Consider the following 23,342-nt stretch of genomic DNA (forward strand, 5'->3'; position numbering starts at 1 on the left):
CACCAGCCTCTAAAACAAGTTGCAGTGAGGCTAATCATTAAAGACCTCAAAATGGCACTAAGTGGAATCACGAAAGAGTGGTGGGGGTTGTGTGATTCTGGTCAGTTGCTAGCCTTGTGAATTATGAGTGCCAGAAAGGATATTTTGTAGAAATGGAAGTCGGCTGATGTCTCTGTACTGGCTGATTGGCTCCATGGTAAGGACTACTGTGCCACAGCAGAACTAGTCTATAAATAGTGTGTCTGCCCTGGGAAGCATGGGATGGTTAGGGGCCGATGGTGAGCATACATTGAACCATTCCTATCAAGTTGTAGATAACTGCATTAGCTTAGATAGTGTTCACAAATTGAAGCGGGCCTTTTAAGAAGCCTATCTTAGCACTATGAACCACATTAACACCATTTATGCCTCACCTTTCTGTTGAATATGGAAAGTTTACTCATTTGATCGCAGTTTTTGTGAAGTATATGCCCCCACCGGCAGGCAGAAAAGCCCACAAGACACAAAGGTAAGATGGTTTAAACAAAAAGTGGGTGTTGTTGGGCTGGTCAGTCCCAGGCCACAGTAGAATAGGCCCATTAGTCTTTCTGTCTTCCTGGAACCTACAGCATCCCCATCCCCAGGGTTGGTGAGAAGAGATGTAGGTACTTTACTCTGATGGGTAGCTAAAAATAATAAGCACACATGCAGTTTTGTAAGGGTGTGGCTACTTAATGATATGGACGGCCACTTCAAAGGCTTTCATTAAAGCCAAGCTGCTCAGCATCGGAATCGTCCTCACATCTAACCTGTAATGTAGCCCGTGATCGGGCTAGCCCATGTTAAACCCGCCTGTGGGAATGCTGAGCCACTCCCCTTCCAAGCGTGGTATAAATGGGCTGACCCTGCGTCCGCGCGGACCGGCACGCAGCCCAGTCAATAAATAGCCCAGGGCTCTTGGCGTGGTTCAGTTAGTTGCTGGCCACCAGTGCAAGTTAAACGTGTGTGCGTGTACTTCTTTACGTGGGGCCCACACAACACTACACTGACGACGTGGTGGTCTCGCCACCCGGCCGTGCCCACTCGTGCTCCCCACGCAGACATCAAGGGAGCGGCCCGCTGTGGTCCCCCGAGCAGCCTACCTAGTCTCCCCAGCACCTCCCACGTGCTGCTGTGGCCCTGCATCGCGGGCTTGTGTGCCCCTTCACTCCTCCTGCTCCGTCTGGGTCCCCGGTGCCGAGAGCTGCTCTCCCACCGTCAGCGCTCGGCTACGTTCTGCCCGTCTTTGCGGCCTGCCTTCCCGGCCATGCATGGGCGCGCACCCGGCTGCGGCCTACGTTGTCTCCCGGCCCGCATCGCTCCAGTTGAGTGCGCCACGCTCACCAACAGTCTCGGCCGGCACCCCCTGGCCGGCAGTGGGCCCACATCGCCCCAGCAGCCAGACCTCCTCTGTTGCACACCACTCACGGGGGCAGAATACAAAGGCCTTCAACATAGTCTCACACGTGGTTGTGTGACCCGCCCTGGGCTGCCGAGTGAACATTCCAAGAACTTTCACGTGTCCCTTGCCAGCGGGATATTACTTTCGCCCCGCCTGTTGCGCCCCTCGCCAGTGCGCCCCACTAAGCGGATAGAGTTTCTCACCCACATTCCCCACACCCGGATTCTGCAGCCATGACCAATATGCCTCCTTTGGAGCCCTTCACCATTACTGCCCCTCCACCATCACAGGCTGTACGGTGGAAGAAGTGGGTAGAGCGGCTGGAGAATTTCTTTGAGACGGCGGAAATTGCAGCTCCACGGCGGAGTGCCATGCTGCTACACCTAGGGGGTGCAGACATCCACGAAATCTCGAAGAACGTCAGGGAAGGCGGCCCGCCCAGAAACTACGCCTCAATGCGCGACGCAATTACTGCGTATTTTGAACCCTTTGCAAGCGTCGACTACGAGCGGTTCCTACTCCGCCAAGCCCGCCAACTCCAAGAAGAGTCCGTCGATGTTTTCTATGCAAGGTTAAAGAGACTAGCCAGCACGTGCACCCTCCCTGATGCAGACAATGAAATCCGCGCCCAGTTCATCCAGGGCTGCGCGTCCTCGAAACTGCATGAAAGAATCTTACAAGACGAAAACATGCCCATGCGAGACATACTCACGCTCGGGCGCTCAAAGGAATTGTCTAAGGCCAGAGCTGCGCATATAGAATCCAAGCCCGCCGTCACGGTCAAGAGGGAGCCGGTGTGCGCCTTACAGACCGACGCCCCAGACACCTGCACAAGGCCTCCCCGGCAAGGGACTCCCAAGCCTGCCCAATCATCGCGCTGCCGCGCCTGGTGCGAAGACCCCACGCCCCACAAGGGAGCCTGCCCGGCACACGGTAAGACCTGCAGCGCCTGCGGAAAAGTCAATCATTTCGCAAGTGTATGCTGGTCAACACCGAGAAAGAGGCAGAATGGCCCAGCCCGGAGAGTAAGAACAGTGGAACCACCCCCCCGGCAGCACCACCAGGAGCGACATGGATGACGACGAAGCTGACACCGCCACGGTCCATGTAGTCCGGATGGTGAACACCCTTGCGGCCACGCCGTCTGCAGCGCCCATGTGCACCATCAACTTGCAGGACCAAGCCGTAGCAGCCCTAATCGACACAGGAGCGACAATCAACCTGATGGCTGCTAGCGTGTACCGGACGCTGGTGAATCCCCCAGCACTCCATCCCACCAGGGTGCAAGTGTACGCCTACGGCACCAGGCGCCCACTTCGCCTGTGTGGGATATTCCGGGCGGACCTATCCCACAACACCGCCCGCCAACAGACCAAAGTATACGTGTCTAAGGAAGGCTCAGGATTCCTGTTGGGGTGCTGAACAGCGCAGGACCTCATTTTAATCCATTTTGCCCTCACTGTCCAAGCCCACAGCCTCGACCATCTGATGCAAGGGTTCTCGACCCTGTTCGATGGTATTGGATGCCTGAAGGTGCCAGCTGTTCACCTTCATATAGACAAGTCCGTCGCCCCAGTGGCCCTCCGGCACCGGCGCATCGCGTTTCATCTACGGCCCAAGGTTGAAGCGGAGCTCCGTTTGATGGAGCGAGCGGGGATCAATGAGAGAGTAAGCGGTCCCACCCCGTGGGTGTCTCCCATCGTTGTAGCGAAGAAACCAAAGCAACCCGACGCTGTCCAAATCTGCGTGGACATGCGCATCCCCAATCTCGCCATCAATTGTGAGTGCCACCTGACGCCGACTATAGATGATATCATTGGAGAGCTGTCCGGCTCGAAGTGGTTCTCAAAGATGGACCTACGGTCGGGATACCACCAAATCCCCCTCCACCCGGATTCGCGCCCAATCACCACCTTCTCTACTCACGCCGTGCTCTGGCGATACACCCGGCTCAATTTCGGAATATCGGAGCCTTGTGAGCCGCAGGGCAGAGAGGCCTAGAACAATGCTGCCTCCCGCTTTCCTCCAAAAAGAGCGCAGTGATTGGCCTTGTGCTCCTCTGACTTGGGCTCACAGCTGTCTCGTACAAGTAGGCACGTAAATGGCGTTTTGTAGCCAGCTTCTAATTTCTCCACACTTTCCTAGAAAGAGAGCTAGAAGCCCACCAGCCTTCAAAGGGGAGACATGGAAGAGAAAGGAGGGAGCCATTGGGCAAAGTGACACTTGGGCGGGATGTTGAAGAGGGAGATTGATTAAATGCTGACCTTTTCAGTAGAATGAAACAAAGAACAAGCAGAGGAGACGCTATGTATAAACCAAGGAGCCAAGAAATACACCCCTGAGTTTTTTCTATTTAGCTTTGTGCGAGCCAGTCACCACACTAGCTTCTGCTGTGTATTGGGGACCTATAATGGTGATATTTGATTGAACTATTTTGGAATTTCCTTGTTGCATAGGGCATGCTTTGCCTCCAGTATCAGCTAATCTAATTAGGTTGCAATATTTCTCACTGTCTCCACTGTGGCACAACCAGAGGAATTGTGTTGCAGCGTGCAGGGCACAACAACGTGGCCTAGAGATGGCCGAGTGTATTTGTCCTTAATTATAAATAGAATTGAAACGACACGATGGATAACATGTTTTGTTTTAGTATGAAAGTATTCTCGATTCTGTATCTCAGAAATGCCTCGTTTGTAGAGATCGTGTCCACCTGCTTACTCATCTGTATTCTACTAAATGTCTTTGACAGGTTGTTCATATAAAAATGGTTACGCCAAGAGGAGTAATAGAAAAAAGCTGTCAAGGTCCTCGAATGTCAACCGGGCCAGATATCCATCATTTCATAATGGGATCTGAAGGTAAAGCTAGCCATATTCACATTGTGTTCATCTAAAAACAAGGGGTATCATTGTTTTTAGAATGATGTCAAAATTATCTTGGAAGGGTGTTTGCTATGCAAGCGATGCTGCATGGGGAAGTGCTAAAACTTCTAAGCATGTCCTAGCTGCTGCATTACAGTGTGAAGTTTTGTGCATTTGTACAGTTAGTTGTATTGTAGTGCTTAACTTGTCTTTCCTCACCCACCTAGAATCAGAGGCAGGTCTATTTTAGAGCTATATTTAAATCCGTTCAGCCTACAGGATACGAACATGCTGGATTTGTAAGAGGGGGACATGGACCATCTCCCTAATCACTATAATTGTGTTGTTGTTGTTTTTTTTTGCTGACGTTTCCCTTCTCCGCGTTCCCTTTCTTAGTGAGAAGCTCAAGTAGCTTTTTTATTGATGTTCCTCTCAAATGCTTGCTTCACGCTGTGCCTCCAATCTCACATATATAAAGCAGAAATAGGAGGGACTTGAGTTGGCCAAAGTCCTACAATTTCAGCGCCACTTTTTTGAATAGGTCTAGCATGCCAGTGCAGTTGTCTGTAGACCTTCAATAATCGACAGTAAAAGAACTATAGTATTTAGAGAAGGGCTCTGCCCAAACGTTGTTCTTTACTCTTTACTAGATTTGGTTGGGCAGACGTTGTGTTCATCCACTGAAAGAGTGCTTGTGTTTATTTAATCTCAATACTGTTGGCCTGGGTTGGTTATTGGGACAATTCAGTAGAGAGGTGTGGCTCACTGGTTAGAGGCGGCAGACCCAGAGGCTGAGAACGGCCCGGGACCAGGGTTCGATTCCCGACGCGGCAGGGTCGCGGACCAGGGTCAGCGGACTGATAATTCTCGCCTCGGTGCCCACTTTGGGCAGTGATCACACTCGGTAACTCTGGGCATTAAGCTTGCCTCATCTCTACAACGGCCCCCCACAGACGCCGGGGATGCCTGGCTTCACCTTGGAGATACCCAGCAAGGGACCATCTCACAGGGAAAGCCAGGACGGGTTCCCCAGCGGTCATTCGCGCCAGGATACTCCGGTAGTAATTGAGCGCGCTACAAAACACCTTACAAATTCAATGAGCAAGGTTGCGGGTCTGATTGGTTCAGTGGTCAGAAGCCATGTTTCTGATGTGTTTGTTATGAAAATTTATTGACACTGAATTATTTATTGTGAAAAGCATATGCATTCCAGTGGATCACCATAGCCTGTAAACGTTTTGGTTGCCCCCTGAGACAAACCTTTTTGTTTTTGGAATTTCCTTGTGTTTTTTTATGTCTATCTTGTAAGCACAGCTCTCTGCAAGGGCTTTGACTTGCACCAGGATAGCTGTAAGATGTAGTACTGAAAGAAGGGCTGTGTCTCCATCCACTTTTTGATCATGGTTGAAAAATTGTTGTGTCAATCTGCCTAATAAGTAGTTTCGTTTTTCATAACTAAATTGGACAATGTTAATGGAGATCTCAGGTCAAGCAAGGTCTGATGGGGCTTTGCATAGTGTGGCCCAGTGACAAGTACATTGGGAAGGGATTTTAAATTGTAAACTCTCTGGCAAATATTATAAGAAGGGGTTTTATATTTAACAGCTGGCCAGAAACGGCACTAAGTGGCTGTACTTCCTGAACTCTGACAGATACAATAGATAGAGGTTTTACACTGGGAACTCGTTGCCCAACACCATAGGCAGAAGTTTGGCCTTATGAACTCTTTGACATATGTACTAGGAATGGAATGTGCACTGTGATCTGTGACAACAACATTTGCACCTATTTCACCCTGTGTGAATACAGTCTGGCATGGTTCACATGTCACCTTCAGATTGTGCCACATTCAGCTGCCGTTTGCTTGATTTAATTCCACAGGCTTCTTTTAAATCGTAGTGCACTTCTTGTCATGTTACTTCTGAAGAAATATGTCCTGTTGAAGACAGTGTGCCTGGTACACAAGGCACTTGCTGACACTATCCCCTCTGTATGTCAGCTCTTGGCTTCGGCCCTATCTGCCCACGCACATGTTTTGTTCCTCTTCTCATGCACTATTGGCTGTACCCATATTTCCGTCACATCAGAGCAGACAGGTGCTTGTGCTAGGCTATCAGTGGTAAAAGACTCTGGTCGTGTGATTGCAGGGTAATCTATGTGCCTGCGAAAGTGCAGGGTGCAGTGTTTAACAGCCTGACATATGGACATTATCATTTCTTGTTTTTAACCTTTCAGTATACTTGTTGGGTTGGACGGAGAATTGAAATTGGCTCAGCTCTCTTCATACCCTCTCACTAGCTTTCTCTTTTTCCATCAATCCATTGTCCATCTCTCTCCACTCCTGCCCTCCTCTGATCTCTCTTTCTCTCCCCCACCCCCCCCGAAGCCCATGCTGAGCCTGCTATAATTATCCTTGGGTAACAGAGGCACCAGCAGTAGTGCTTGCGGGTCATCATAAAACAGCTGTCAATGGCTTAAGTCAATAATCCTCCCGCCCCCTGAAAAAATGCCCAATGGGATAAATGGCCAGGCCAGCCGTGATATCGAATGAGGTTTAATAAGTTATATCAAATTAGCAATACCATTCATGTCTTCTGCTTCACATTATAATGTGGGAAGGGGTTTGGCCCTTTAAGGTTGTCAAAGGTGGGGCCTAACACAACAGTTGTAAAAGAACTTCACAGAACCATAACTGAAAACAGTTCCTCTAAAAACAAGCATTTGCAATGCAATAGGTCTCGCATTAGGAAAGTTTGAGCTATTGGTATTGTAAATGACAAATTTTGTATTTCTGTGTTGGTTTTGAAAATAGCTAAATTAATAGCTTTGTCATTTACAATTCCAATAGTTTTAACTTTCGTAAATGTGACACCTATAGCATTTGTAATGCAATATGTGTTGTATTTATGTGACTTAGATGTATTGATATTACAAATAACAATGGCTTATATTTTTTAAAATAATTAATACTTAAATAAAAGTTATTGTAATTTATGATGGCAATAGCTTAAACTTTTGTAAATAACTTTTTTGAAGAATATGTTCAGTGTATTTTATTGTGACGAAAATCCAAGAACAGAAGTGAAATATTAGCTCAGCATTGCTTGAAACATTGAGAGAACATATTTTAACCAGTTGTTGTTGAATTGTTGCACAGATTGATGCTGTGGTAGCGCATAGTGATGTTGTTGTGCCCCTGAGTGATGCTGTGGTGGTGCTGAGTGATGCTGTGGTGATGCGATAGATAGATAGAGTGAGGGCGATAGATAGATAGATAAAGGGAGGGCCATAGATAGACGGAGGGTGATAGATAGAAGGAGGGCGATAGATAGAAGGAGGGCGATAGAGGAAAGGAGGGCGATAGAGGGAGGGAGAGCGATAGAGGGAGGGAGAGCGATAGAGTGAGGGCGATAGAGTGAGGGCGATAGAGTGAGGGCGATAGAGTGAGGGCGATAGGGGGAGGGCGATAGGGGGAGGGCGATAGGGGGAGGGCAATAGAGGGAGGGCGATAGAGGGAGGGCGATAGAGGGAGGGCGATAGAGGGAGGGCGATAGGGGGAGGGCGATAGGGGGAGGGCGATGGGGGAGGGCGATGGAGGGAGGGCGACGGAGGGAGGGCGACGGAGGGAGGGCGACGGAGGGAGGGCGACGGAGGGAGGGCGACGGATAGATAGAGGGAGGGCGATAGAGTGGTAAAGTTAGGGCAGTAGCTTGAGGGCCGTAGAGTGAGGGCATGAGGGCGGTAGAGTGAGGGCGGTAGAGTGGTAGAGTGAGGGCGGTAGAGTGGTAGAGTGAGGGTGGTAGAGTGCTACTGTTAAACTGTTAAATGTTGTAAGAAACCATGGAGAAGAAATCTAGAGTTGATAGCCTAACCACCGCCCTTCTCACAGAAGTAGCATGTTTTACGTAATTTCCAGCTCACGTGGATAGCAGGAACACATATTTGAAAGGTTGCTTCTGCAATAAAAGAGAAACGATTTGTTTCCTACTCAGCCACATCAAAACATGCAAACAAGTTCCCTAAAAAAAAAAAAAAAACCTTCAGCATAGATAACTAGGTTTTAGTAAGACGTATTGGAAACCATAGAGGCAGAGGAAAGGCAGCGCTGGGAGGGGCCTGGGCAACCATGCCAGCATTCTGATTCACGAGCAGACGGTCCCGTTTATGACCTGCGGAGCGCATGAAGTGGTTGGTGGCAAATGGAATCAGAGTGGCCGCAGTCGCTTTGATGTTCTTGTCTTGTCTTGCTTTATGGGAGGGGTAGGGGGAGCGAATTCCTGTGCACGCGCCTGGCTCACATGAACTGTACGCGATCCGCAGTTGGGTAGACTTTTCGGAAGCCTTTCTATAAATCTCGCCCACTATCCCTACGGGATGGAATAGACGAGACTTAAAAAGCAGAGGGGGAAGCAACACAGGATCCAGGGGGAATGAGCAGCAAAAGCAATAACATAGAGCAGGAGTATGCGGGTTAAGAGAAAACAAAACAAGGAAGATGCAGGGAGGAGTGAGGTAGTACCACATGGGGAAGTGAGAGGTGGAAGAAGAAACAGTACCGCAAACATGTCAAGCGCAGCGGATTGGCACTAATTAAGCTGAATCATTTTGTGTTGGGTCTGTGCTCCACACAAAGGAACGGAAGTGACGCTTGGCCTGAGTGAGCCAATAAGGAGGCTGCAAAGAAGATTGAAGCCAACAAATAATAAGCAATGGGAGGGCCCTATTCCCTTTATTGTAAACAATAGTGTCTCGGCAAGCATGAGTGTATGCAGCATATGCCCTGCCGCTGCCTTGAACTAAAAATGAGGAATTAACAGACTAGGGGCCATATGTATCGAGGCCAAATGGGTTCGCAAACGTTTGTGAACCCATTTTCGCAAAATGGTATGTATCAAACAATTTTGGTGCAAAATAAAGAATCGCAAAATTTGTCATTCCTTATTTTGCGATTGCATTTAAGGAATCGCAAATTTTGCGATTCCTTAAATGCAATGTATCATGGAAAAAAAAATTCCAAAATGCCCTTAAGGAATCGCAAATTACCACTAACTTCTAGTTGGTGGTAAGTTGCGAATTCTTTAAAAAAAGCATTTTTTTGAAAATCCAATGGTGCTATGTGACGCTCATACATGCCCTTATGGTATGTATGTGTGCCATATGCGCACACATGTCATTTTCAGGGGTGCAGCAGGGTGTTCTTGAGACACCCTGCACCCTTGAAATTATTCTCAATTTGCGAATAGCCAATTGCGAATAGCCAATTGAGAATAATTTCCCATTCATTCTTATGGGCCTCCTGGCCCATAGAAATGGATGGGAAATTATTCCTTAATTGCGATTAGCAATTTGCTAATCGCAATTAAGGAATTTTAAGGAATCGCTTAAAAATAGCGAATTTCTTAATACATACCAATTTGCGATTTCTAAATAGCGATTCCTTAAAAATCGCTATTAAGGAATCGCAAAAGGGTATGTTGATACATATGGCCCTTGGACTCAGAATTACTGATTCCCCAGTAATTCCTCATTTCTTAGAGGACTCTCAGAGTCCAACTCATATAGGTTGGATTTTCCCATCCCTGGTGTTATCCAGGGCTTGAAATTAAACAATAGAAGTGCACGTACTCTCTACCAGAGTGCCTGTTGTTTCTGATAAGTGCCAGTACTCTCCAATTAAAGGTATTGTATTTCTCTTGAGAAGTGCTGGTACTCTCCCCCTCAAAATAAAAAAGTGCTGGTACTCCGTACCCGACAGTACCGGCCCATTTAAAGCACTGGTGTTACCAGTAACCATAGTATCGGGAGAACTCTGGGCGTGTGGAAATGACGGCCCATTTACTGGGGCACTCTTACAGAGGGCATTAGTGCCCTCAGACCTGGAGCTGGACGCACCCTTCCAGTGCCCCGGGATGGGAGCTGTGTGTGGCCTCAGGTTCCATTAGATCTCCCAGGGCTTCGAAATTCTGAGATGGGCGTGGCGTCAGGGAGGGAGTGCGCGATCTTGAATGGCCAGCATCTCCCCATTGCCTGAAGGTGGAAAGCTGCCTGCTGCCTAGTGCGTCCACGCGCCCCGGAGCTGCCAGCGTCATCCCCATTACACGAGATCTGGCCGCGAGCAGCCTCCAAGTCCCGTTGCTCGCAGAGCTCAAACTGTCTACTGACTCAGATAGTCGTGCAGTCTGGCGCCGTTTGCCGCTGAGGAGGATATTGAAATATGAAGCTGCCTTTGGCCTGCGGGGAGGTGAAATTGGAGCTGTGCTCCGCCTCCTGGGACAAATGATCTGCAGCTTCGGGTGGCGGAGTGTTGCGTGGAGGCTCACTGAGACCTTAGATTAGGGTGATGTGGTCACTTTTCAAGGCCCATTAGACGAGCACAGTGACAAAACATACTGGGCATCAAAATAGAAGTGGCCACCATTAGCGAATCGAACACTTAAAATGTGCCCCACATTTGCAAATCGGGGAAGTTCTGAATTTGTGAACACATAGGGCTTATTTACAAGTCCCTTGCGCTGCCGGGACGTCACTTTTGACATAAGACAAAATGACGTACCAAAGGGGCTTGTAAATAAGCCCCGTAATGTGTGGGTGCTCCGCAAGGTAATGAAGACTGCATGCAGCTTATTGCAGGCAATGTTTGTAGTAATAGTAAGGAATTCAACAGTAATAACTTGGCCATGAGACCATAAAACAGGCCTACAAACAGCCAAAACACCGACCTGTCAGACCAGCCCTTCAGGAACTGTCTGGTTGTCCAGTAGGCCACCAGTCCAATCCTGCATGGGAAGTAATCTCAGCCCTGTAAATTTTTTTGAAAGCTGCCCAATTTTTCTTTTTCGTGTGATGTTTCGAACAAGCCTGCTTCTGTGAGTTGCATGCGTGTGTGAAAGCGGTGTTCTCCAGTGGCGTAGCAATGGGTGGGGGGGGGGTCCGCTCCAGGCGGCATGGGTTTTGTGAGGCGGCGGCCTCCCCCATCCTGCTCTTACCTGCAGCTGCACGAGACGGCAAAAGAAGGAATTGATCGAACAACACCCCCTCCCTTACTCCGCCATGGGGCGGCAAGGGCTGGGACCGCCACAGGTGGCAAAAGGCCTAGCTACGCCACTGGTGTTCTCCCACGTAAACTGGTGTTACTCTTATCAAATTTGGTGGCACTCCGTTTATCATCTCTGAAAGGATGAAATGCTGATTTGGCCGTGCTGGGAATGATACTTATTACCTGGAAATCACACAAACAAACGTCAGCAGCAAGCGACTGACTCACAGGTCATTCATTAAAACACTTATTCATTGAAGCATCCATTCCATCGACTCTAGCACCTCAACTGAATGGACGGCGGTCACTAGAGGGGAGAGCACTGAGAGGGGTTTGAATGCATAAAGAAATGAGTGCAGGGACAGGGTAAACTGTAATTCCATTAAAGCCCTAAAATACATTGAAACCACCTTGGGCACTGGTTAATTCTTCAGCTTAGCAGCCTGCTGTATTTAAGCTTACTGTTGAAAATGGCTGACTACCTGCTAGCACTCAGAGGCGACCTTGCTGTTCAAACACAAGAAAAAACAAGAACAAACATTGCGTAGGCAATGGTCGCATGGCAGGGGAGGAGGCGCAAGAAGGATGGGCTCAAGGGGAGGACTTTAAAGGGGAATTTTCCTGGACCGCGGGAGGCTCAGTGGAGGCAAAGGGAGGGCGGTCAGGGGTTGGGAGCACGAGGTTTGTGCATGAAAGGAAGGAGGGTCGGAGTCTCAGATCGAAGGGACGCACAATTTTATTTATGTTAATTGATGCGTTTTTATATAGCACAACTTTACCTGAGGGTGTCAGAGCACGTCACGAATAGGAACAATAGTGTGGCTCGTGGCGTTGTTTGATGAGGCCTTCTGTGCATGAGTGCGCCAGTAAAGACAACCAGAAGGAAAGGCAGGATAAAGGAGAGCATTGGAGCAATACGTATACAGGCCTCTAGCGCCAAATACAAAGCGCTAGGTGAAGACCGTCCTGGAGACAAAGTGGATTGAAAAATAGCAGCAAACGAGCTGCTGTAAACAGATCGGTGCAGGAGCAAGTGGGAGGAGGGAGTGGGAGAGGGGAGAGATATAGATCAAAGTTCTTTTCTGTTGTCAGTGGCCGCCGGCTGCCAAAAGGTGAGCGCGCGCCCGTCGCACATGCACTGTCTAATCCGCTTTTTCTGAGCATTTCTGAAGGGCCTACATAAGCTCGCGCTTCGCGCAAGCGCATGCGCTAGCGTAGACGAGACCTTAAAATAGTAGTGTACTCCAATTCGTTTTCTTTTTTTAAATCGTAGTGATGCCTTATGGCCATGTGCCAAAACATCAGTAAAGAAATAGTTGCATAATAAATCAAACAATCAACAATTTCTAGCAATACAATAGTTTAAATCAACATGATCTTGGAATAAACCAGTAACTTATGCTGCATACCGTTTCATCAGTTTGTGCAACAAATCTCCGCTCCCTCTGACAGTGCTGTGGCTCTTATTGTCCACTTGGAGTCCCAAACACCCCTCTGTGTTAGTGTACTTCTCAGTTATGAAACTCCACACTTTTCCACCTCTGTGTAGGATCTTCTGTTCTGAGCGAGATCCTCTTTAGAAATAGGATCCCATGTCCCTTATTTCGGTGTCTTTGTAGGCGTCTTGATCAGGTTTGGTGTTGTGGGCAGGGTTCCGCGTGACACTTTCCCTTGCTGTCCTCAATTCTGGTTAATATTGTGTCTTTTTCGGGAAAGCTTCTGCTTGTAGATGTGCTCTGAGGTCCGCCTTGGGCGGTGCTTAATTTTGGTCTGGAGATGGGAGCCCTCTGGGTCCAGTTGTTGTCTTGCCAAACGTTTTGGCATTCGGCGAGGTGTTGGTTACTATCATCTGGATGGGAAAAAAATAGTTTAAAAAAAAGATGAATGACATCGCTGTTTGTATAGGAAATGTTGCAGGGTTTGTGTGTCTTTATTTAAAACATACGAAAATGTATTAAATACAGTCTACTCTATCACCACTAGAATAACGAGTGTGTAGTGCATTTTTAAAGATTGAATATTTATGGTTGCGCGAAGGCTTTTTATCAGTTTCACCTCCTTTATATTAGTCATTGACATACCTACGCAGATCTGGTTGGTTCTGGGATTTTACATAAAGCTTGGACAGCATGAATTAACGTTTCTGTAGAACGCAGAGTTCACATTAACTGTGAGGCTTGTTAATTACTAAATCGACCTACAACTCATATAACTTAATTGTTCAGGCGAGCAATTATACCCGTACATTGTCTACCAGTATATGACCCTTATCATTTAACTTAAGTTTTTTTAAACATTTATAATGTAACATGTTTACTGTGTTTTTTTAATTGTTTCTTGAATTGACACTATAGCTCTATTTACTATATTTTTAAGTACTGTTTCTAAATGTTCATTAGCTTCACCCTTTTATCTATCTATCTATCCATCGCTCTCCCAGTAGCAGTTGCCACTGTGTAGTTATAGTAGGACCACGTTTCCGTAGGGAAAGCATTTTTTTGGTTTTCATATAACTTTAGCGCTGTTTGACAAAGCTTCCCATTACTTTCCCCCCAAAAAAGTCTCATCCACCTATGTTAATTCCTAGAAAGTTTCACAAGATCAGTTAAGCAGGGGCAGAGAAAAAGGATGTGTGGGGGGTTCTCAAAAAACATTTCCCTGCAGAGCCAGCAGATACAATGCGATTTGCTGCCACCACATCAAGAATGATGTTGCCTCCATCTTAGGACTCCAAGGCGCAGTCCCCTGTCCCCCATGATCCCTAGGCCTCCTGATCCCACCGGCCCCCAACTTCCCTCAACCACCCGACCAGGGTGAAAAACAATTGTTTTCTCCATTTTTTTAAAGGCGCTCTCCTGTCATCAAACCACCCCTCGTGTGGTGGGAGGGTGTAGATATGTTTTTGGGGCCTGGGGAAGCGCTGCACCTTCCCTGTGCCTCTATGAGCCCCAGGGACCCTATCTCCGAGGACTGTGTCTTTAAAATTTGGGTGAGGGGCATGTGGCCACCGTCCCTGAGCCTCTGAGGTACTGTGGACCCTATCCTCTTGCTGTTTCTTTATTATAAGGGAAAGGGGCATGCTGTCCCTCTCCCTGGGCTTTAGATAGGCTCCTGAGACCCCATCCCCCAGGGACTGATCTAAGGAGTGTCCCAGAGACCCCACCCCTTGGGACATGCTGATACTGCTGGCATACCCTACCCAAACTGTCCCAGGCAGGAACACAACTTTGCTCCCACCTGGCAGGATCAGTGAAAAATATTGCTCCTGCCTGGGCAGGAGCAAAGAAGGTGTGCAGGCTCTGTCAGCACCACAATAGGTGCCGGCTGGTGCCGCGCACGCCTTGGCCCCCTGTGGCCTCCTCTTACGGAGATGATATTGTTACCCCTACCTAAACAGTTTTTTTTTAAATGACGGCTCCCACCAAGGAGGTACACTGGAAGCAAGCTGGGACCAGGGGAGCCTTCTGGCTCCCCCCGTGGTCTCCCAATTATCTTCTGTGTTATGTGGGTGCCCCAGATGTGCTCTGGGGAACCCACTTGAATTCTTTTTTTAAAGCCCCATAAACAGGTCCAAAAAGAAAACACTGGCTCCTGCCGGCACCTGTATCAGTGGTTTGGGGGCTTCCTCCACAGCTCTCCACATTAAAAAGGTGTTAGTGCCCTGGTGGGCACCGGGGCACCCAAATAAAAAAGTAAAAAAATTAAAGAAGGTATATTAAATACGTGGCAGGAGCTGCTCATCTAGTATTTACTCCTCCAGAAAAGGAGCACCCCATAATGGCCCTGTGTAGTAGAGCCTGGTGGTGCACCTTCAAGGTGCGGGGTTACCACCAGACATTTGTTTTGTAGTGTTGTGGATGGCTGCAGGTAGTGCAGCAGTCCCCACCAACATTAAAAAATACATTAAATTAATGATTTGTCCTTCGACCTTTTCTGAATCGCGTGTTCCAAGTGGCGTTATTCTTCCTTTTCATCAATAGGCAGAGACATCCACAGAACATTCTGAGGTGCCAGTCCTCGAGTGTTTCTGATGACCATCAGTGAAGGATCGAGCGTTTCCAACCATTGTTCCAGTACTTCTGAGTCATTGTTTTCCATCGTACAGCCGTTGAAAGTGATGAGGATTGTGAAATTTACAGAAGACAGTTTTGGCTCTCCCTTTGGCGAAGTCAGGGTTGTAGACCCAGAAACATCTTCTGTTTTATGTTGGTGTCATATAAGAAATCCGCTGATTTGTAGATTATGTCCATCATACATATATGGCATTGACTTAATTTGTTGAGCCTTTGATACCGGCTTTCTCTTTTAGAAAAGTGTTTATTTCTGCAGATGGAGTATGGGTGTCATTCGACATGGCAGGTGGCATAGGAGTGGTGGCTTTTGGATTATCAACCACTTCAGAAAAGTGCAATTTGTGAGCCTTTGGTTCTGACATGGAAAAGGGTAGAAAATGGAGCTGAGCGGTAAGGCCCAGGAGATCACTATAGGAGAGTGCCTCCTGTATAGGGTCCTATAAGAACCCTGCTGAGGAGGTAGATAACCCTAGCACATAGAGAAATTTGCACTGGAAGGGATGGTGAGTTATAAGTGCCACGTCAAAAACAAGAGAGCAAGAGAATGTGTGTGTCCTTGAAATAGGTCCCCGTGAAGGGCGAGTGCCTCCTCACAATTCACAACCAGATGTGCAGCAATGTGCAAGATATTTAGCTGGAACACCGCCCAATGGACTAGTGCCTTGGACAGGAGGAAGTGTTTCTGTACAGGATCCCAGAAGTATGTTAGCCATTTGAGGGAAAGAGAGCCCCCTCTTTCATTAAGGAATCAGTTGAACATATATGGGGTGCCTCTGTTATCTGGAACTCTGGGATGCAGGAGAGGAATGTGAGCAGGTCACTTACAACTTGCCCTTTTTTGGCTTCCAGATTCAGTGGTGTAAGGAGTGTAATTAGGCCAGTCAGGCCTTCTAAATGGGTCCTGGAACCCGACCGATCATCTGGGCCAGAATGAGGGACGCAGGACGCAGGAATGAAAAGCCCTGCCATGGGATGAGGTCGGTTAATGGATTGGGCATCGTAAAGTACTCTGACCCTTTCTCCGAAGCATCACTCTGAGTGATGGCAAACGCTGCAAATGGAAGTTTCCGGCACCGTGGTGTACAGGCAGGCCGCACTCCCTGAAGAGGGCTGCCGTTGTACTCCGAAAAGGCGTCCTGTTGGCTGAGGCCACATGGGCTCTTCTTCCGCAATACAGGGCTCCCCCCAATGTCGCCCGGGGTCTGCCACTCACCCTCCCATGGTCTTGGCGACGTTTACTCCTGCAGAGACCAAACCGGCTCAAGTTGGGTTGGAATGGCTCGAGGAGCTCTAACGTGATGCTGGCCATGCTCATCGGGGGTTAATTCTGTCCTCTCCGACTGGCACTGATCAAAAATCTCCTCTTGGAAGAATAAATCAGTGATAGTACAATTCGGGAAGAAGACTGAGCAGAACAAGGAAGGGAAGCTTCTGCATTACGCCTAGTGCAAACATCTCTTCCTGTGAAAATAGTCTGCTCCAACTCTGCTTTATAGAGGAGCGAGAGAAGGAGAAGGCTAGACATGAAAATTATTAGAGCAGTTTAGAAGATATAAAGGATTGCCTCCTGTTGGAGTGGGGAGATAGTAGGAAGTGCAAACGAGTTTAATCTTACTCAACTTGTCAAATAATTTGTCCAGGTAGACCCCTCGTTTGTGGAAAGAGAACTCTGATTCCTTCCTTCCCGATAGGGACTTTCTTTCATCTGCTTTGGAAAAGAGTGTATTAAGATTTAAACATGGCTTGAAGAAGGCACAAGGCAAGGTGCATGCACCCGCAGAAGGGATTAAAAGCTTCCAAAAAGGCAGTAACGCCCTCTGTTGCCATTCTGTGCCATGTGTTCCAGGAAGAGGGCAACTGTCATTTAACAAAACTATTGGCCTGATTTAGAGTTTGGTGACTAGAATGCTTTGTTGCAAATGCGATGGTGTACCCTGTCCACAAAACCCTCGGTCTGTCTGCTTTATTTAGGAAAGTAAGCTTTCGTTGACTTATCCCCCATGGGGTCTGTCAATTGAAATCGTCCTGGGACGGAGCAGATGCCGTCTGAAGAAGGGCATTACACTTCCTGCCCAATCAAAGGGGGATGATATTATGTCCTTTTTTTGTTCTGTCTGTCACTGCCTGTGAAACCCTGGCCGTGAGGAACATAAAAATAAAAATAACCCACATACACTATGATAAAACTCCCAGGGCATAGAGCAAAATGTATGTATTTTAAGCAAACTCCCACTTTGAAGGTTTTTTCTGAAAAATTGAATTTTTTAAAATTTGGCGGACTACCCTCACAGCCAACAGTGGCCATCCACCAAACTTTTTGTACCTTGAAAGAAATAAAAGGGGGAACACTTGCATCTGAGGCAGTCTAGGGAGATGTACAACTAATACCTCTCTTACATTCAAACCCTTGATTTGCAAGTCTCCTAGATCAACTATATATAGATTCCAATATCTTAAAGAACTTTCATTGGCCCCACCTCTGTCTTTCTACTGAGTTCAGTGCAAAATAATGTAATTTTGTCGAGTCTGATTAGTGAAATCTCTTGAAATATCTAGCAGCTGGATACTTTCTATCAAATTGAAAAAACGCTTGCATGCATTTCAATATGAACATTTAACTGAGTACATCATACTCCCAATAATTGTTTTCTGCATGGTTAGACTAGACAACTAATTGTAAAGTCTGAGTTACAGGTCATGAGTTTATAAATTTTACGCTCTTTGTTGCGATAGGGAACCAAATAATATGGAATATTCCATTTGTGTCTGCATTCTTTATGTCCCCCACATACAAAGAAAATAGTCCTCCTGTGGAAAGGCAATCTTGTGAGGTCTTAGTGACTGCTCACCAAAATATCTCTATTACATGTACTTTTATGTTAGATTGTCTGTATTCTTATTTTCTATAATGAATGTACACCATAAAGTACAGTGTACTTTATTTTTAAACAATCATTTAATCATATACTGTATCTTTATTTTCCCTCTGAAAGGAACTCTTGGTGTGGTCACTGAAGTTACGTTAAAAATACGACCAGTCCCTGAATATCAAAAATATGGCTCTGTGGTGTTTCCCAACTTTGAGCGAGGCGTAGCCTGTTTAAGAGAAGTAGCACGGCAGGTAAGGTTTAGTCTAATTTCAGATCTTAGGATCGTAAGTGCATTGAACCCTGTGCATGTTCAGGATTTGGCTCTCAGTCCATATTCTCATAAAAATATAAAGTACAATTATTTTCCTGACAATGTGTATCCAGATCCCTACTTCACGCCTTATAAATATGGTTAGTTAGTTTAACATTTTTAAATCGTCTTACGGTACTCTGACCTTACCTATTGTCTTCAATTCTACCTCACAGTTAGGCCTTTCTGTGAACATGAGGCAACTACTCACCCACTCATTTGTGGCATGTTGCGTCACAGGGGCATCCTCACCAGCAACAGATCTCCGAGATCTAAGGAAGCACATGCATGTTGACCAAAGAATGTTTTTAAACGTGTCGGAGAGAGTGCTGGTGACTAACTATAGGGAACGCATAACGAGTTGAAAATAGCTCTGCTTTTATATTCCAACACTTTTACAAAATTTGATAGTGCTCTCACATAAATCATTTTTGCAAACATTTCTGATCAACATGTACAATACTGACCAAACTGAAACAAAGATTATGTTGTGTTTTTCACTTAGTTTTCATCTATTTGCAATGGTTAGTAAACTAATTGCGGTCTAGTGAACTTGAATTATGCCCACAGCCAAATATGAGTTGAGAAGGAAGCAGAAACGTGTTGACTAATTCACAAATGGAGGTGCTGGACCTGGCACTTTTTGCAGGGGTATCCCCAAACTTCTTCCTCCTATTTTCTCGGGCCTGTTTTGGGTGGTTTTAGGACTCTGGTCACTTTACTACTGCTAACAAGTGCTAGAGTGCATATGCTCTCTATCTATATTGTATTGATGATTGGTTTACTCAAGATTAGCATATTTGCTATAGTAGTAAGTCCCTAGTAAAGTGCTCCAGAAGAGCTTGAGAACAAGCGAAAAGCCAGGAAACTCAAGTTGGAGATTGCAAAATGTGAATTGGAAATGGAGAGGAAGAAACGGGAGCTAGAGAGAAGGGAAAATATTTTAGCTCCTGAGCTGAGAATGAGAGAGCTGGAGCTGGGAGTGATAAGGGCTGAGTCCAGTTTAGATGTTTTCAGCGAAAGTACCATGTCCAATTCTGAAGAAAGGCCCATACATCCAGAGACTTGGCTTCTAATTTCAAGGAGGGGTGACATAAACTAGTGTGCTGAGGCATATGAGGTAGCTCCAGAGGTGTGCTGGGTCTCTGAAGAGGATTGGGGAAGTTGCACATGGAGTCATAATCCTGGTGGGGGAAGGGACACTCTACCAGCTCAAGAAGGGAGTGACATGGAGTGGTGTACTCCTTCCTCCTTTTTTTCTGACCTGTTTTTGTTGGTTTTAGGACTCTGGGCACTTTACCAGTACCAACCCGTGCTAAAGTGCATATGCTGTCTGTCTAAATTTGATGATTGGTTTATCCATGATTGGCATATTTGATTTACTAGTAAGTCCCTAGTAAAGTGTGCCAGGTGTGCCCAGGGCCTGTAAATCAAATGTTACTTACTAGTGGGCCCGCAGCACTGATTGCGCAACCCAGGAGTCACTCTGCAAATGTGTCTCTGACCTGCCACTACAGTGTCTGGATGTGAACTTTTAAACTGCCATTTCGACCTTACAAGTGCACACCCTTACTAGGCCCAAACCTTCCCTTTTACTGCATGTTAGTCATCCCTAAGGTGGCCCAGGGTAGCACCATGGGCAGGGTACATTGTATTTAAACTGTAGGAAATGTGCTGGGTTGTTTTACACGTCCTAATAGTGAAATACTACTAATTTCATTTTTCAGTATTGCAAGGCCTACCTCTTATAGGGTAACATGGGGATTGCCTTGAAATATCTAATATATGTGTTATTTTCCATTGGGAGCCGATAGAAATTCGTAATTTGGGCTTTCTAAACTCACAATTTAGAAATACATCTTTTTGTGAAGTTGGTCTTTAAATTCATTCTTAAAAATGCCACTTTTAGAAAGTGGGCATTTACTAGCTTAACAATTCTGTGCCTCTGTCTGTCTGTAGAATACCCGTCTGGGTTGGCTGACGGTTGGGCTCTTATGCATTCACGCTAGACCGTCACACAAAGGAGGCTGAGGTGTGTCCTGCTTATCCTGATGGCCCATCACCAGGCTGCTGGGTCTTTCTGAGCTAGAGTGGTGGGAGGAGTTGTCACTGACACCAGAGGAGGGCTGTGCCTGACTTCAGACAAAGCTGTCTCCACCCTGCTGAAGTGTGTCTGGAGCTAGGTCAGGAAAAGGCAGGGTCTTGTGTACTACAAATGCTTTCCTTTGAAGATTCCCTACTTCAAAGGCAGAAAGGGGTATAAGTATTGGACCTTTGACATCCCAAAATCAGAACACTTCTGGACTGAGGACATTCTGCCAGGAAGAAGAGCTGGATGCTGTAGGAGGGACTGCCATTCTCCTGTTGCTTTGTTGTGCTGTAATGCTGCTCAATGCCTCTGTCCTGGGAGTGAAAGGACTGGACTTTGCTTTCTGTATCGTGCTTCCTGGTTTCTCCAAGGGCTTGTGTGTGCTTGCCTCCTGTTACGAAGTTTCAGGACCATTAAAGACTTCACCTATCAGAGCCTGGGCTTTTATGCTCAGAATTCTGACTTGCAAAGTGGTGACAAATCCAGTACCTGGGCCCTTGGTAGTGTAATCTGGTGATCTAAGGAGAAATTTCACGCATCGACACCCAGTGCCTGTTTTCTCGACGTATCGCTGCAAAAGATAGACGCGTCGCCACTGCCTGTACCAAAGTGTATTTTCCCCTGGAAGCATCGTCCACTGCTTTAAGCATAGGCCCCAGCTCACTGTCGGAACGTCTCAGAAAAATTGCTGCAGCGTGAGTCCCAAGCACCATGTCACCAACGTGCATGGCATCCGCTATGACTCAGCGCAGCACTTGCTTGCGGCTAAAGAATCGATGCAGCGCCTGCAATGCCCCATAGACGCAGCACATCTGGATTTTCAATGCATCCTCCCTCGACACTTACTCTTCGACATTGCACCGCAGAAAAGTAGCCAAAGTGACGTGTCCGGAAACTGACATATCACCTCCCCTACCAGTAATGAACCGATGCATCATCTCCCCTGACTGTAGGGAATCAAGGCATCCTCTCCTCTGCCTAGCAGTAAGGAGCCGACGCAGCACCTCTCCTGTGTAGTAAGGAACTGACGCAGCACCTCCCCAGTGTAGTAAGGAACCGGCGCGTCTCTTTGCTTTTCCAGCGCTTCACCTCCCCTGCGCCTGGCACAGTCTTTTATTTTTGAGGCATTTGAGGTACTTTGTTCCACATATGAAGGTATCCATTGATTTATATGGACTAAACTTGCTTAATCTTTTTAAAGTGATATAGTTGACTTGTGTATGTTGGATTTTTGTTGTTTTGGTCTTGTCTTCAGATAAATATTGTCTGTTTTTCTAAACTGGTGTGGACTCCTGTTGTAGTGTTTTCACTGTGTTACCGTGTGAAGGTGCAAATGCTTTACACATTGCCTCTTAGATACGCCTGACTGTTCGTGCCAAGCTACCAAGGGGGTGAGCAGGGGATATCTTAGCTGTTTGACTCCCTTACCCTGACTAGAGTGAGGGACCCATGTTAGAAAAGAGAGCACATCACCAGGTTTTGTGCATACATTTAAAAACTACCCATACGTTGAACACTTCTAATTAAAACATATAAACTATCTTTAGAAAATATTTATTAATCTTTATATAAATTTTTCTTCCTTTCTTTTTTCCTTTTTAAAATGATTATTTTGTACAGTTTATTATCTTGTCTTTTAACAATTTCATAAATGTTGATGGATTTCCAATCATTTACATGTATATTCTTTCAACCACTAGATAAATACAGTACAATTTCAGTTAGTCACCAATGATAGTTTTACAGAACCAATCAATCCAATCAACGCGTTTCGGCGAATGCCTTCCTCAGGAGTTCTGTATAGCTCCAATAATTACTGTAATCACTCTTGATAGTGTGGCCTCACATAACATTCATGTATGGCATCTCTAGGTATATCTCAGTTGGAGGATGTCAAGTATTGTACCACGGGGTCCCACAACTTCTTTAGTATCTAATGAACATGAGAGCTATGCCTTAAATAGGTCCACTTGTAGTTCGGTTGATTAGGATGGATAGGGTGGATCCCACAACGTCCTGATATCTAGCTGCCCGTATGTATCAGTTTGGTTCTCTACCTTGATGCTGCACTTAGGTTTTGTTTTGGAGGCGGAGGTCTAACTTAGGTAATAGTTAGGGCTGGATGGTCCATTTTCTTGTGGAGACAAGGTCTCCTGCAGGATCCACAAGTAGTGTTCTATTTCCGTCGTACGTCCGAACGAAACTCCCCGGCGTAGGGATACACGCTGAGCCAGAGTGAGGGATCCTTCTTGGACAGGGTGCAAACCACTGCCAACTAGAGACCCATTTCTAACATTTTGGAAAATATTTTTCCCAAAGCCTATCCATGTTGTTTTTAACCATATGACATCGGGGAATTCAATCAAATACTACTTATATCCATGATATACACAATTTTAACAGTATTAGATGGCACAAGATGACCTAGTGAAATTGTGATTGCACACACAAATAGAAAAGTAATAAGAAAGCTCCTGGAGAGCCCACTGAGCAACATCTGTGACTGGAGAGGGACGCCCCATGAGGCATGCTAACCATGTGTGAATGGGGGGGATGGTGCCCTTCTAACAAAAAATGCTAAATGTGTGGCAGAATTGAGGACATCAAGTAGAATCTGATCACTGTAAGTAAAAATATTAAAATAACTAATATTATTCAGCAGGTGTCAGTACTCCATGTGATG

At 46.5% G+C, this 23,342-nt stretch overlaps 1 protein-coding gene across 1 annotated transcript in view; it reads left to right on the forward strand.

Moving 5' to 3' along the window:
- The window catches only part of AGPS (alkylglycerone phosphate synthase), a 760,022-nt gene that overhangs the window by 345,924 nt on the left and 390,756 nt on the right, over positions 1-23,342 (forward strand). Inside the window, exons 10-11 of the mRNA XM_086956197.1 lie at positions 4,170-4,278; positions 18,384-18,511. Coding sequence (XP_086812323.1) covers positions 4,170-4,278; positions 18,384-18,511 — 237 coding nt within the window. The remainder of the gene's footprint in view (positions 1-4,169; positions 4,279-18,383; positions 18,512-23,342) is intronic.

Source organism: Lissotriton vulgaris, chromosome 2_1, assembly GCF_964263255.1.
Source record: "Lissotriton vulgaris chromosome 2_1, aLisVul1.2, whole genome shotgun sequence".
NCBI lineage: Eukaryota > Metazoa > Chordata > Amphibia > Caudata > Salamandridae > Lissotriton > Lissotriton vulgaris.